We start from the raw sequence: 16253 nt of genomic DNA, 5'->3' as shown, positions 1-16253 counted from the left end.
TGTCTGCCTCCCGCCCTGTCACTTGTAGAAATGTCATTCCCTTTTCTGAGTTCCTCTGCCTTCACCGCATTTGTTTTCAAGATGAGGCTTTCCATTCCAGAACATGGAGATGTCCTCCTTCTTCATGGAATGGGCTTTCCCTTCCTCTGTCATTGATACTGTCCTAGTCCACATCTCCTCCATTGCCTGGACATCTGCCTTCACCCCATTGTCCTGCCACCTCAACAGAGATAGACTTCCTGTTCTTACCTACCACCCCATAAGCCTCCACGTTCAGCACATCATGATATTCAACCTCCACCATGCTCAACAGGACTCTACTACCAAACACATCTTTGCCTCCCCACCCCCCCCACTCTGTTTTCCACAGGAATTCCCTTGTCTTTCTCCCTCCCCACTGATCTCCCCCTTCTGCAAGGGCTACACCTGCCAATTCACCTCGACTCAGAACCCCCAAACAGTCCTTCCAGGTGAGGCAGCACTTCACATGCAAGTCTGTTGGAGTCATCTACTGTATCTGGTGTTTTCCGTACGGCAGCGAGACCTGACATCGTTTTGGGGTTCACTTTGTCGAGCACCTCCACTCCCTTCACAAAAAGCAGGACTTCCTGATGGCCAACTATTTTAATTTCTCTACTGCCACAATGAGACCACCCTCAGGACGGAGAGGCAACACCTCACTCCATCTGGGTAGCCTCCAATCTGATGGCACGAACATCGATTTCTCCAACTTCCAATTAAATTTTCCCCCTTTCCCCTTCTCTCTTCTATTCCCCACTTAACCCTCCTCTGCCCCTCACCTCTCCCTGGTACCCCTCCTCCTTATTTTTCTCCCATGGTCCACTGTCTATCAGACTCCTCCTTCAGCACTTTACCTCGTCCACCTATCCCCTCCCAGTGTTTTGCTCCCCCACCCCCTCCCTCACTGGTACCCCGGCTCTATTCAATCACCACTGACTACAGACGAAGTTATGAGTTACATGTGAGGCATGGGATTAGAGTCGTACACAAGTTAGACAAGTGGTGATAAATCTCCCCTTTCTACAGCACTTCAATAAACAGCTAGCTTGTTTTTTAAAATTCATCTCACAGCTTCATTTGGACTGAAATTGATTTTTACAGCTTAGCTTTTAAAGTCAAGTGTTGACGTTTGAATTTACACTCCATGGAATGTTAGTCCGAGGAGGCGGCAGGATAATGTAGCGGAAGATCGGGGTTCAGTTCCACTGCTGTCTGTAAGGAGTTTGTACATTCTCCCTCTAATCACGTGAATTTCCTCTGGATGCTCCAGTCTCTCTCATAAGAAAAAGGTGTACAGGTTTGGGTTTGGGTTATCAAATTGTGCAAATACTATGTTGGCACCAGAAGTGTAGAGACGCTTGCAGGCTGCCCCCAGCACATCCTCAGACTTCCTTCATTGACACAGGTGACATGTTTCACTGTATCTTTTGATGTACATGTAACAAATAAAACTAATCTTTAATCTGGCCTCTATATTACTATTAAATAACACACAAAATGTCGGAGGAACTCAGCAGGCCGGGCAGCTTCTAGGAAAAGAGTAAACAGTGGACGTTTCTGGCTGAGACCGGACATCAGGACTGGGAAGGAAGGGGAAGAGGAGTCGGAGGAAGAAGGTGAGGGGAGGGGAGAAGAAGTACCAGGTGATGGGTGAGACCGGGAAAGGAGGGGAGGGGTGAAGCAAAGAGCTGGGAAGTCAATTGGTGAAAGAGATACAGGGCTGCAGAAGGGGAATCTGATAGGAGAGGACAGAAAGCCATGGAAGAAAGGGCTGAGGTAGGAGTACCAGAGGGAGATGATGGGCAGCTCAGGAGAGAAGGTTTGAGAGGGAAATGGGAATGGGAAATTGTGAATGAGAGGAGGGGAAAATATTGGAAGTTTGAGTTCATTCCTTCAGGTTGAAGGCTACCCAGACAGATTATGTGTTAGACAATAAGACACAGGAGCAGAATTAGGCCATTAAACACATCGAATCTGCTCTGTGCTCTGCCACTTCATCATGGCTCATCCCGGATCCCAGTCAACTCATACACCTGCCTTCTCGCCATATCTGAAGCCCTGACCAATCAGGAAACTATGAACACCCTCCTTAAATGTACCCAAGGACTTGGCCTCCACCGCAGTCTGTGGCAGAACATTCCACAGATTCATCACTCTCTGGCTAAAAAAATTCTTCCTTACCTCTGTTCTAAAGGGTCACCCCTCAATTTTGAGGCTGTGCCCTCTAGTTCTGGATACCCCCACCATAGGAAACATTCTCTGCATATCCACTATAGCGAGTCCTTTCAACATTCAATCAGATTGCACTGTAATCTTCAAAATTCCAGAAAGTACAGGCCCAAAGCTGCCAAATGCTCCTTATACGTTAACCCATTCATTCCTGGAATCATCCTTGTGAGCCTCCTCTGGGCTCTCTCCAATAACTGCACATCCTTTCTGAGATGTGGGGCCCAAAACTGTTAACAATTTTCCAAGTGTGGTCTGACTAGTGTCTTATAAAGCCTCAGCATTATCTCCTTGCTTTTATATTCTATTGCCCTTTCTTTACTGCAGACTCATTCTGTAAATTAACTTTCTGGGAGTCTTGCCAAAATGCATTATCATACATTTCCCAACACTGTATTCTGTCTACCACTTTTTGCCCATTCTTCCAATTGTCTAATTCCTGCACCAATCCCATTGCTTCCTCAGCACTACCTATCCCTCCACCTGTCTTCATGTCATCTGCAAATTTTGCCACAAAGCCATCAATTCCATTATCCAAATCATTGACAAACAATGTGAAAAGTAGTGGTCCCAATACTGACCCCTGAGGAATACCATTAGTCATGGGTAACCAACCAGAAAAGGCTCCCTTTTTTTCCCACTCTATCCAAGTAAATGACATTCACTGCCTCTCCTTTGTCCATCCTGCTTGTTACTTCCTCAAAAAACTTAAACAGATTTGTCAGGCAAGATTTCTCTTTACAGAAACCATACTGACTTTGACTTATTTTATCATTAGTCTCCAAGTACCCCAAAACCTCATCCTTAATAATAGGATCCAGCACTGAGTTAGTCCCCTGATGCAGTTCAGCAGCATCAGCTCTGAAGTTCCTTGTGTCGGATCCTGGCGTTTTTGTGACCTCAAGGTCCTTTGGAAGTTGAGATTGAGACATAAAATTTGTTGCTTATGGCTGTTTAAGTGTACAAGAATGAAAAATAAAGAAAAGGAGTTGAGAGAACCAAGAAATTGTGGGCATCTGCCACAAAAACTAGCTCCGACTAAAAGTAACAACATTCCGCTGATAAGAATTGGCCTATAAAATAGATTGAAGACTGCAGAGAAACTAGGAAGCTTCTAAAGAAGCAGCAGCCGTACTGGCACAGTAGTGTCATGGTTAGCACGACGTTGTTACGGCGGAGGGCGTCGGAGTTCGGGGTTCATTCCCAGCATCCTCTAAGAGGTTTATACCTCCTCCCGTTGAACTTGTGGGTTTCCTCCAGGTGCTCCGGGTTCCTCTCGCCATCCAAAGACGTGCCAGTTAATAGGTTAATTGGTCGTTGTAAATTGTCCTGTGGTTAGGCTAGGGTTAAATCAGGGGTTGCTGGGCGGTGTGCATCAAAGAACCAGAGAAGGGTATTCTGCGTTTACTGGTAAACTCACTGAAAAACTACACATGTACACTGTAAGCAATTACATCAAATACAAACAAGCAAAGGAAAGTTAAATCACAAGCAAGATAACAATCCAACACTTGCTTGAGAGCAGGCAGGGGTAGAAAGATTTTAAAACTTTTATTTTTAATGGGATCTTTGTTTCTTGTGAGGAGATGAATCTCAGGGTTGTATAAAGTATACATACTTTGATAGTGAGATATACTATGAACTCCCAAGGCCACCCTATAGAAGAAAGAAATCTGAATTCTGAACACTGGAATGGAATATAATATCTTGAACCAGCGAAGGTCACCAAAATAAAATCTAGGGAACCACAATAGGCGGGACCCTATACAATCTTCTTCTGATCACAGGTGTAAAGATTGTTTGTCAGCCTTTGTTTATATATGTTGTTTTTCTTTATTTTTCTTGTAAATGCCCACAAGAAACTGAATCTCTGGGTAACATATAGGTACTCTGTAACCAACTTGTCAGCAGAGTAGCGTAGTGGTTAGCGTCTCACTGCTACAGAGTGAGCAGCCTGGGTTCAGTTCCCACTGCAGTCTGAGCAGTTTGTGTGTCCTGCTCATGGAATGTGTGGGATTCCTCCGGCGTTCCGGTTTCCTGCCACAATCTAAGGACATGCAGTTTAGTTGGTCACATGGGGGTAATTGGGCAGTGTGGACTCATTGGGCCAGAAGGGCCTCTCTGAAATACATTTTCTTTAAACTCTCAGCTATATTGTTACTGAGGCCAGGATGTGGCTATTCTTTGGGGCTTTGCAGAGTCAAAGTGAAAGATATAAAACACAAAGAATGAGATGCTTCACATTAACGTGTGTGGTTCTACAGAAAATAAAACTCTTCTTTTTCTTTTTAGAAATGCGGGAGGTGATGGTGAGATCTATGATGATATTGATACAGGTACGTGAAGAATTATCAGGAGACTGTGCGGATCAAAGGTGTACAGTCCACTAAAATGTACTCCATTCTAAAATGTCTTTGCTCTCTCTCTCCGTCTTTCCCTCGGTCTCTGTCACTCCCTCGTCCTATTCCTCTGTCTCTCCCCCTCTCTCCCTCCCCTTCCCCCTCCCCCTCTTTCTCCCCACCCCCTCTCCCCACCTCTCTCCCCCTCCTCCCCCTCCACCCCCCACCCTCTGGATTAGTGAGCATGTCTTCTGAGAATAGGGTGTATGAGCTGGGGCCTTCCTCTGCGTTGCAAAGGAGGATGAGAAGTGATTTGATACAGGTGTACAGACTGGTAAGAGACAGAGTGGAGAGTCAGGGACTTTTTCCCAGTACAGACATGTCAATGTGAAGGGCCACGACTTTAAGGTGGAAGGTATCGGGGGATGCTAGAGGTGTATTTTTTTACACCGAGCATCGTGGGTGTGTAAAGCATGCTGCCGGGGTGGTGGTACAGACAGATACATTAGGGACATTTAATGTGTCTTAGATAGACACATGGATGAAAGAAAAGTGGACAGATACGTGGGAGGGATGCGTTAAATTGGTCTGATTAGGTTAAAAGGTTATTACAACACTGTGGGCCAAAGGGCCATTACTGAGCTGTACTGTTCTTTGTTATAAAACTTCTGCAATTGTGTCAGCAATCCAGGGCAAGCTTCAGTGAAGTCACACTAACCATGCAAAAAAAACTGGACTCCAGCAACAGCCAGTTTTCCTTAATCTTCCTCATTCCACTTGGGATGCCGGGCGGAAGGCGAGGGGCGCGTGATGGGAATGGTTACAATCTACTTGAGGAGTTAACTTAAGTGGCTTTGAAAGGTGGGCATTAAGAGCTGGCTGTCTGCTTTCTCCTGGACAGTAACACAAGCAGACATCAATAAAACGAGAACAAGACCAGCAATATTTATGTGGTGAAACATCAAGTTGATTAAAACTATGTAATTCAAACTGAGGAACCCACTTCCTGGTACGGCTGAGTTGTCCTCCAATCTTAGCAATTTACTTGCAGACATTCTGTCACCGCATGAGAAGGGTGGGGTGTAGGGGTTGGGGGGGGGGGGGGGGTGGACTGCAACAAATACTATGTCAGCCAGACTGGGAGAAGATTACCCACAAGGATCCCTGACCATCTGTTAAACGGTGTGACCAACTCCCCTTCGTCTCTACCCATGAAGTCTGAGAGAGTGACAGATTCGTCTGAGCATCAGTGAAAGGCATGGCACAGGCAAACATGCGGCAGGCAAGAGAATTCCTAGAAGCATGGTTTTCCACAGACATGTAAACCTCAATCCTACTTACCAACCAGTGCCGGCAAAATTCCAGACCACATCGCACAAAGCTCACCAAACAACCAACCAGCGATGAGATTTCCACCCCACAACACAACTGTGTTTCCAAAATGACACCCAAGCAGCTGGTAAGTACATAAAGGCCAAGTATTCGAAGGACACACCATAATTAACAGCGCCCTGACCAGGTCTCCTCACATGGTGATGAAATGTTTGCAAGGAGATTGCCAAGATCAGAGAACAGCTCAACACCACCATCAACCACCCGAGCTACACATCTTGTGAATTATTTCCAACCTGTTACCTCCCTCAGCTTTAATTTTCTTTTACAAACTATCAAGCTTGTCATTATCTAACCATTGCATTAGATAATGGCAAGTTGTACTTCAGCACAGCTTAAATGTAGAACGTACACTCACGCAGTGGCCTCTTTGTTACGTACACCTGCTCATTAATGCAAATATCTAATCAGCCAATCATGTGGCAGCAGCTCAATGTATTAAAGCATGCAGGCATGATCAAGAGGTTCGGTTGTTGTTCAGACCCAACATCAGAATGGGGAAGAAATGTGATCTAAGTGACTTTGACCGTGGAATGATTGCCGGTGCCAGACAGGGTGGTTTGAGTATCTCGGAAACTGCTCAGGTCCTGGGATTTGCACGCACAACAGTCTGGAGAACAGGGGTTCCCAACCTTTTTTCTGCCGTAGACCAGTACCATTCCGCAAGAGGACTGGGAACCCCTGATGGAGAGTTTACAGAGAATGGTGTGAGGAACAAAAATCATCCTTTGAGCAGCAGCTCTTGTTAATGAGAGAGGTCAGAGGAGATTGGCCAGACTGATTAAAGCTGACAGGAAGGCAACAGTAACTCTAACCCTGCATTACAGCAGTGGTGTGCAGTAGGGCATCTTTGAACGCACAACCCATCGAACCTTGAAGTGGATGGGCCACAGCAGGAGAAGACCATGAACACACACTCGGTGGCCACAGGAGGTATCAAATAAAGTGACCACTGAGAGTAAACACAGCCACACTGAAACAGCCCCTTGTACATTGTGTTGTACAGGGTTAATTTTACACTTGCACTCTTTGGGACGGTGGTGAATATCGGTAGCTCGGGTTGAGGCTTTTGATGCTGCGATGTTCCCCAAGCTTGGCAATTACCTGCAGATGTTTCATCACCAGTGAAGGTGACATTGTTGTGTCGCAGTTGTTGGTGTTTCTCTCTGGGAGTGCTAACATTTATATAGGCACACCCCCCCTCCCCCACAATCCCCGCGGTTCATCGGCCTTGATCCTGATTGGCCAGCCCTTCAATTGACCTTTGATCTTTGTTCAACTGTCCACTGAGGATGTCAGGTAATTGCCAAGCTTGGAGAACATCGCAGCATCAAAAGCCTCAACCCGAGCTGCCGATATTCACCACCGTCCCAAAGAGTGCAAGTGTAAAATCAACTCTGTACAACACAATGTACAAGAGACCGTTTCAGTGTGGCCGTGCTTACTCTCAGTGGTCACTTTATTGGATACCACCTGCTTGGCAAACACTGCAACGTCAAATGCTTGGACCGTATTTACTGAGGTTTTTAAATTGTGTTCTTTGTGCTATTGAGTTTTTATGCTGAATCAGATCCAGAGTAACAATCATTCCTGTCTCCTTTACCTTCATGTACTAAAGAACAACAATAAATCATTTTGAATCTTGACTGGAACACTACAGTACAGGCCCCTCGATCCTCCATGTTGTGCCAACATTTTATCCTACTCTTTTCAATCAGAATTGGAGAAATGTCAGTCTTTTTTGTCCTGTACTTTGGGAAATCACCAGAATTTCTCCATAAAAGTTAATTACTAATTAATCAGAATCAGGTTTATTATCACTGACCTCTATGACATGAAATTTATTGTTTTGTGGCAGCAGTGCCACAAGCAAAGTTACTTACTTCTAATTGCAAAATAGAAATAAATACTTCAAAAGTAAAAGGAATAATGAGATCATGTTCGTGGACCATTCAGAAATTGGTGGCCACAAACCATTCAGCATTTTCCGGCTTTTTAGATGCTGAACCATGAGTTCTAGTATCTCCCGTACTCAAAGCCACTCTACACGCTTGTCTGTGTGGCTAGGCGGCACTCAAACGCCATCTATAAATTCACCAATGACATAACTGTTGTTGGCAGAATCTCAGATGGTGACGAGGTGGTGTACTGTAGTGTACGTGGATTCATGTACCATTCAGAAATCGGATGGCAGAGGGGAAGAAGCTGTTCCCGAATCATTGAGTGGGTGTCTCACACTCATTGAGTGGGTGTCTTCCTGAACCTCATCTCTGATGGTAGCAATGAGAAGAGGGCATGTCCTGGTGAAGAATGTTGCCTTCTTGAGTCATCACCTTTTGAAGATGTCCTCGATGGAGGGGAGGTGAATGCCAATAACTGAGTTGATACAGCTTACAGCCCTCTGCAACTTTTTCCAGTCCAAAGTTTTCAATGTGTTAGAGCCAAAGAACAATACAACTATGCGTGACAGTCTTTATAAGTGATGGGGTAGAGGGAGACATGTGGCAGTCTCTGTGAGAGATGTGTGTGACACACTGTAAGTGACGGGTGTGACAGTCGCTGTAAGTGATGTAGCAATTCAGTATGGTTCAGACCCTTCAGCCCATCGAGCCCATACTATGTTATCTGTTTCACTTTTGCTGACTTTCAGTAACCAGATTTCTTATCCAGAACACCCTTTGATTTTGTCATTTTAGAGTGTATCTATGATAACGACTGAGGTGGACTCAATGGAATTGGAACGAGCTTCCAGCATCTCCTTCCATCTGCACTCGTGACAACCCGGTGCGTTCACTTGACGAAGAAAGGAAATCTGAAACCTCTTCAGGGTCTCAGCTCTCGGCAGCTGTGAGCTCTTCCCATTCCCACTACACCGCCAAGAATCCGTGAACCAGATCATGACCGAGATGCATTGAGCCTCATCGCCAATATTTGTTCAGATTATTTACTTAAAAGTGAATTATGCATCGTCATTGAGGATATGAAATAATTATATTTGATAATTTAGACTTTAATTTGTTGCATAAGCACACTTTGTTGTTTTTTTTATCCTGAGAACAATTTTTGGAACACGTAATTTGACAGGATGCAAAACTGGTTTTTCTAATTATCAGTGAGCGAAATAGACAAATATATACATTGAAGTATATCCTATATTTGTAAATATCATTAATTATCTCCGATCTTTCGTTCTAAATGACGTCTATTCATAACCAGAGCATTGCTTCTTTTGTGAATAGCTTCCTGGGTATGGGCAGTATTTGCACTGGTTGTTGTAAGATTAAAGGAAGTGTGTCTAATTTGAAGAGTACTCTTCATTCTTTGAAGATAGCGCTCTCCACCAATTTGCCGTGTCTACCTGGGTATGCAATGTGCTTACAAGTATTGTTAAAAGGAGATTTTCATTTCTTGGCATTTTCCTAGAAGTGCTGGAGTTTGTTAGTTAAACCCATCACCACCAACGGTAGCTCACCAGAGTCCTCTGTCCTGGGCCAGTCTTTCATGTTGTCCCCAGGTGGAGTCCATCTTTGAAGATCCTTCCTCTCTCAGGAATGAGGTCTTTGGTGCTCCTGCGGGTGCTTCTTTTGATCTGGATTTTCACGTGAGCTAGCCAACATGTCAGTTGGGCTGTCCATACTGGAGCGATGGTTCATTTCCCCTCAGATGTAACCTGCTACAAAATCACTTGCAGCTGGAAGTTACTAATTAAGTTAAAATTAAAATTAATCTGAAGATTATTTCTATGATTAAACATAGAACAGTACAGGCCCTTCAGCCCACAATATTGTGCTGACCCTTTAACCTACTCCGAGATCAATCTAACCCTTCCCTCCCACATAGCCCTTCATTTTCCTGTCACCCATGTGCCTGTCTGAGAATCCCCAACACATCTGCCTCGATCACCTCCCCTTGCAGGGCATCCCACACACTCACCACTCTCTGTTTTAAAAGAAATACCTCTGACGTACCCCCTATACGTTCCTCAATCAGCTTAAAATTACACTCCGTTGTATCTTGCCCCAAGGAAGTCTGTGCTGGTGGAGGTACGCTTACCACACACTGGTCGTCACCCTCTGAACGTCTTTGGATGACAATGAAATCTCATCCAGTGTGTTCGGTAGATAGGCTGTTGATCGTTTGATCATCAGAAGGAGCCTCAAGGAGATGAGTTCTGCTTCTGCTTGGTGCTGACACTCGGGCGATTGAGTTCATGAGCCGTGAGGTAATGTTGCTGCTCCATAAAACCCTGGTGAGAACACTCTTTCAACTTCCAGATTCAAGATCCATAATTTCCAGTACGCAAGTGTAAGGAGAACATAATAATTGTACTCTAGATCTGATGCAGCACAACATAACGCAATAAGATAAAGAACACAATAAAAACAAATGCATCAGATAGCTTACGCCCATAGTTTGATTGTGTGACCATAAAGTGACGCTATACACAGGAGTGTCTGTACATAAGGTGACTGACAGGAAATGATAAGGTAGTAGTGGTTGGGGGTGTGGGTGGAGGTGTAGATCAGCCTTACTGCTTGGGGAAAGTCACTTGACTTCGAGTCTGGTGGTCCAGATATGGATGCTATTCAGCCTCTTCCCTGATGGAAGTGGGTCAAACAGTCCTTAAGCAGGGTGGGTGGGATCCTTCATGATGTTACTGGCACCTTTCTGTATATATGTTCTTGATGGCGGGTAGGCTGGTCCCAGTGGTGTGTTGGAACAGTTTTGACTACCCATTGGAGAGGCTTCTTGTCCACCACAGTGCAGTTTCACAAGCAGTGAGGAAGCTTGTTAGGATGCCCTCTACTGCCCATCTGTAGAATGACGTGAGTACAGATGTACACAGTCCAGCTCTCTCCAACCCCCTCAGAAAGTAGAGCTATTGGTGGCCTTTCCCGACTGTGCATCATGTTCTGGGCACAATACTTGGAGTATTGTGTTCGGTTCTGTTTGCCTCATTATTGGAGGGAGGTGGGAACCTTAGAGAGGGTGCGGAGGAGATTTACCAGGATGCTGCCCTGAATAGAGAGCATATCTTACGTTGAACAATCTAGGGCTTTTTTCCTTGGACTGACGGAGGATGAGAGGTGACTTGATAGAGGTGTACATGATGATGAAAGGAATAGATAAAGTGGACGGCCAGAGAGATTTTCCCAGGGTGGAAATGGCTGATATAAGAGGGCATAATTTTAAGGGATTGGAAGAAAGTATAGGCGCAGTTTTTTTTCCCCACACTGAGTGGTAGGAACATAGAACACACTGCCAGGGGTTCAGGTAGTGCAGACACATTAGGGACATTTAAGAGACTCTTAGATAGGTACATTAATGAAAAAAATGGTTATGTAGGAAGGAACAGTTAGATTGATCTTGAAGTAGGTTTAAATGGGCCAGCACAACATTGTTCGATGTTTCACTCAAGGTTTCAGTTTTGAGTATTAAGGAAGAAAGAAAATGTGCTGTTAAAGTAATGGGTTCCAAATTTCTGCAACACTCTACCGAATCCTGGTGCAAGGAGACCCAGCTGGAATCTGGTTTACTCTACCTTAAAGCAGCAGAGAATTTTCAACAGAAGGATTCCTGTGCTTATGTATAAACAACTGAGCATGCTAGAGCCAGGACATCTTTCTGGCTTACTGACCTGCCGAGGCGTCAAGCCGGCAGATGTATGAACCAAGGCTTTCACGAGGAAATGCCTCACTGCAGACGAGTAGCAAAGATCGACTCCTTCATTCAGCATCTGGATGCTGCAATTTTAAAAGCTTATTTCTGTAAATAGATGTGTGCATTCTTTCAAAGTCGAGTGTATTTTCAATCCAAGTGTGCAGGGGTGCAATGAAAAACCTGCTTGCAGGAGTGTCACACGCACACAGCGTCAGATCAGCAGCGGTCACAAAAAAATGACAAGTAGGGTCAATTTCAGTACAAAGTGGTGAAAGTATTAGCGTAACTGAGGTAGTGATTAGGTGTGTGCCTGTTGGTTCAAGAATCGAATGGTTGAAGGAAGGGAAGTAGCTGTTCCTGAACCTGGCGGTGTGGGACTTTGAGATTCTGTACCTCCCGCCCGATGGGAGCTGTGAGAGATGATGTGGCCCGGATGGTGGGGTTTGATGATGCATGTTGCACACGTTGGAGCCGACTGCTTATACTGGTCCACTGACGATACCATAGCCTCACACCTCCTCTCTGTCCCGTCCCACCAGGATGTTGTTCATTGACTTCGGTTTGGCATTTATTACGAGGCGGGTGTGTAAACTATCCTCAATGGGACTCGAGAGCCCTCTCTGTAACTGGATCTTGGACTTCCCAATGGAAAGACTCCAGTCACGTCTCAAACACTAGGGCCGTGTGCTTAACCCACTGCTGACTCCTGACTGCACTGTCAGATCCAGCTCAAACCACATCATCGAGTATATATACAACCAAATGAAACCATGTTCCTCAATGCACCCACAGCAAAAGTCACACACAGCACATAAAACAAAATATTATACTAGAGAAATGATTCAAGATGCACCTAGCACAGGTAAACAGTAAACCACTCACTGTCCTAGTGATGAGACCTCGGTGGGGGCAGGGTATTCATTAGACTCACAGCCTGAGGGAAGAAGCAGTCTGGCAGTCCCAGTCCTGAAGCTCTTGCAGGCTGCCCCCAGCACATCCTTGGGTTGTTTTGGTCATTAACGTAAATGACACACTTCACTGTGTGGTTTGATGTGACAGATACAGTAACTCGGAATCGGAATCCTGACCTGCTCTGTACTACAAACCGTATGCAGATGGGGACTCCTGCCGCACCATTCTACACATGTACAACTTGTCCGCCAATTCGGTTTCAGATTGATCCTTTGACACGCTGACTCCCAGGAACTTGAATCTGCTCACGCTTTCCACGGCCGATCGCACGATGAGGACTAACGTGTGCTCCCTGGACTTCCCCTTCCCGAAGCCCACAATCAATCCCCTGGTCTCAAATGCAAGATCGCTGTTGCGACACCTTCCAGCCAGCTGATCTACCTCACTCGTGTGTGCGTCCTTGTCACCACCTGCGATTCTGCAAAGAACAGTGGGCAAATGTTTTAAGACGGTGTTTGGATTTTAAGGGCACTCCATCTGCATACTTGTGACACCACATTGCCCAATACTTACAAGTGTTTGCAGGAGATAAAGTTGGGCATTAGTGCACCTTTAAGACCCAAAGTACATTGATTATACGACTCTGAGATCCGTCTTCCCACAGACAACCACGAAGCAAAGAAAACCATGAAACCCAGACAAGGAAAAAAATCAACCCCCCCCCACCCAACACGCAAAAAGCAATACATTGTGCAAACAGGAAAAGAAAAAGAGAAAAAAATCGCAGAACTAAAGCACAAAATCTAAAGGTGTATTCAGTTCAGCTCAGAGTTCGTTATTTGCAGGCCGCCCCGATTCAAAATCACCCTGGACAGCAACGAAAGGAACGACCAGAAATCAGAAACACATCATAACGTGAGCTCCAGTCTGATCCACATCGATCAAACCTTGCACCACCCTCCAGCAGCAGCGAGTGAGAGGCTGGTAGACGGCGCCGAACTCTTGCACGGCCTCCACACCCACCTCGGTGACTTCAATCTTCCTTGGTGCTTTAATCGGCAAGAAATGGGATTGGTCGTGGGCTCGCGCCCCGTCTCCAGGCTTCTTAGCCTTGAGGTTGCACACTTTGCTCAAAGCCTCATGGAACGCTCTCAGAGACTGCAGAGCACCCGATTGCTCAGCTGGTCTGAGAACACACCATCAAAATGTAGATCGCATGTTCCAACAGTAGCAGAACCACATTTGAAAGGAAAAGAAGACATAAAAGAAGCAGCTTCATGAACCGTCCGGAAGGTCACCCTTGGTCACTCTGTCTGCTGGTGGCATCTTCCAGAACCCATGATGAACGTGAAATCTGAAGGTGTGTCTGTTCAGATGCATTGTTTTACAATAGAACAGGAAACCAGACTAAAGGATTCCAGTAAATAGTTCTCAGCCACCATCCTTGGGATCGTGGTGTAAAGACGCTTCGTATCTTTGCAATTACATGATGTTACTTCTTACAATAGTCTCTGGGTTATTATAATGTGTTGATAGAACATATAACAGCACAGTACAATACAGGCCAATTATGTCGTGTCAACCTTTTAACCCACTCTAAGTTCAATCTCAGCCCTCCCTCCCACATAGCCTCCATTTTTGCATCATCCATGTGCCTGACCTGTTTACAAAATATATGTAACTTCATCCTAACAATGTCGACTACTTCACGTACCATCTCCATTCTGTTCCTCTGGTCAAGATGCAAGGGAAGTACATTGAATATACAGAGAGCAGAGACACAGGCTGCTTTCAAATGGAGTTTATGGCATGGTCAGGTCCCTGTTAATACTGGACCAGTAATATATATATATATATATATATATATATATATATGTGTGTGTGTGTGTGTGTGTGTGTGTGTGTGTGTGTGTGAGAGAGAGGGAAGAAGGAGCCGGAGGGGAATGGGGGGGGGGGGTAAAGTTGTCATGTGGTACAGAAGAGCAAAATTGTTAGGGCACAGTTTATTTGAAAAAGTCATTATTAAAGATCAGCTTTATCTGACACATGTTCAAGGCACATTATATCTGGTGACTTTTCTCCCACAGTCCGGCGTTTCTATGATAAAGATTTAAAAATTAGCTTTACTTGTGTTGGAACTGAGTCTCTTTATGTTTTAATGGTTGATAGAATTGATGGCTTTGTAGACTGTATAAAGAAGGTGGAGGGGCAAGTAGTTTTGAGGAAGTAGAGACACTACAAAAAGACTTAGACAGATGAGGAGAATGGGCAAAGAAATGGCAGATGGAACAGTGTCGGGAGGTGTACGGTCGTGCACTTTGGTAAAAGAAATTAAAGGGTCGACTACTTTCTAAATGGAGAGAAAACACAAAAACCTGGGGCTCAGACGGATTTGGGAGTCCTTGTGCAGGATTCCCTCAAGGTTAATTTGCAGGTTAAGTCCATGGTGAGGAAGGCAAATGCAATGCGAGCATTAATTTCGAGGGGACTGGAATATAAAAGCAAGGATGTAATGTTGAGACTTTATAAAAGCACTGGTGAGACCTCACTTGGAGTGTTGTGAGCAGTCTTGGGCCCCTTATCTGAGAAAGGATGTGCTGAAACTGGAGTGGGTTCAAGGGAAGTTCTTGAGAGTGATTCCAGGATTGAATGACTTGCCAGAAGAAGACTGTCTGATGGCTCTGGGCCTGTGTTCACTAGAATTCAGAAGAATGAGGGGTGACCTCATTGAAACCTATCGAATGGTGAAAGGCCTTGATGGAGTGGATGTGGAGAGGATGTTTCCTGTGGTGGAAGAGTCTAACACCGGAGGACACAGCCTCAGAGTAGAGGGACATCCTTTCAGATCACAGGTGAGAAGGAATTTCTTGAGCCAGAGGGTGGTGAAACAGTGGAACTCTTTGCCACAGCAGCTGTGGAGGACAAGTCTTTACCTACCTTTAAGGCAGAGACCGATAGATTCTTGGTTGGTCAGGGCATGAAAGGATATGGGGAGAAGCCAGGAAATTGGGGCTGAGAGGAAATTTGGATCAACCATGATGAAATGAAGATGCAGACTTGATGGGCCAAATGGCCTAATTCTGCTCCTATATCTTATGGTCTTAATTGTGACCAGGCTTCCAATGCCAATATAGATTGCCCTCAACTTACTAACCTATTCTCATACCCTTCTCCACACATATCACATTCAACCTTGTCCTCCTTCCCCTCTCCCCACCTTCTTATTCTGGCTTCCTCCTCCTTCCTTTCCAATCCTGATGAGGGCTCAGCCTGAAACGCCAGCTGTTTTTTCCTCTCCATAGATAACCATATAACCATAACCATATAACAATCACAGCACGGAAACAGGCCATCTTGGCCCTCCTAGTCCGTGCCGAACTCTTAATCTCACCTAGTCCCACCTACCCACACTCAGCCCATAACCCTCCACTCCTTTCCTGTCCATATACCTATCCAATTTTACCTTAAATGACACAACTGAACTGGCCTCTACTACTTCTACAGGAAGCTCATTCCACACAGCTATCACTCTTTGAGTAAAGAAATACCCCTTCGTGTTTCCCTTAAACTTTTGCCGCCTAACTCTCAAATCATGTCCTCTCGTTTGAATGCTGCCTAACTCCTTCGTAGATGGTCCCAAGTCCAGCTGCTAAAGGGGGAGGGTTGGCCATGGGCCTAGCAACTCCATCCATAAAACCCTGA

The 16253-nt window shown here is 45.2% G+C and overlaps 1 protein-coding gene across 3 annotated transcripts in view; it reads left to right on the top strand.

Moving 5' to 3' along the window:
- Nucleotides 1-9283, top strand: part of LOC132396574 (FYN-binding protein 1) — a 164094-nt gene extending 154811 nt beyond the window's left edge. For all 3 annotated transcript variants that reach the window (XM_059974247.1, XM_059974245.1, XM_059974244.1), the window contains 2 exons: nucleotides 4540-4583; nucleotides 8675-9283. In XM_059974247.1, coding sequence (XP_059830230.1) covers nucleotides 4540-4583; nucleotides 8675-8697 — 67 coding nt within the window. In that variant the 3' untranslated portion in view covers nucleotides 8698-9283. The remainder of the gene's footprint in view (nucleotides 1-4539; nucleotides 4584-8674) is intronic.
- The last annotated feature ends 6970 nt before the right edge of the window (nucleotides 9284-16253 follow it).

The sequence above is a fragment of the Hypanus sabinus genome, chromosome 7, assembly GCF_030144855.1.
Source record: "Hypanus sabinus isolate sHypSab1 chromosome 7, sHypSab1.hap1, whole genome shotgun sequence".
Taxonomy (NCBI): Eukaryota; Metazoa; Chordata; class Chondrichthyes; order Myliobatiformes; family Dasyatidae; genus Hypanus; species Hypanus sabinus.
This window is presented reverse-complemented; position numbering and strand designations above follow the sequence as displayed.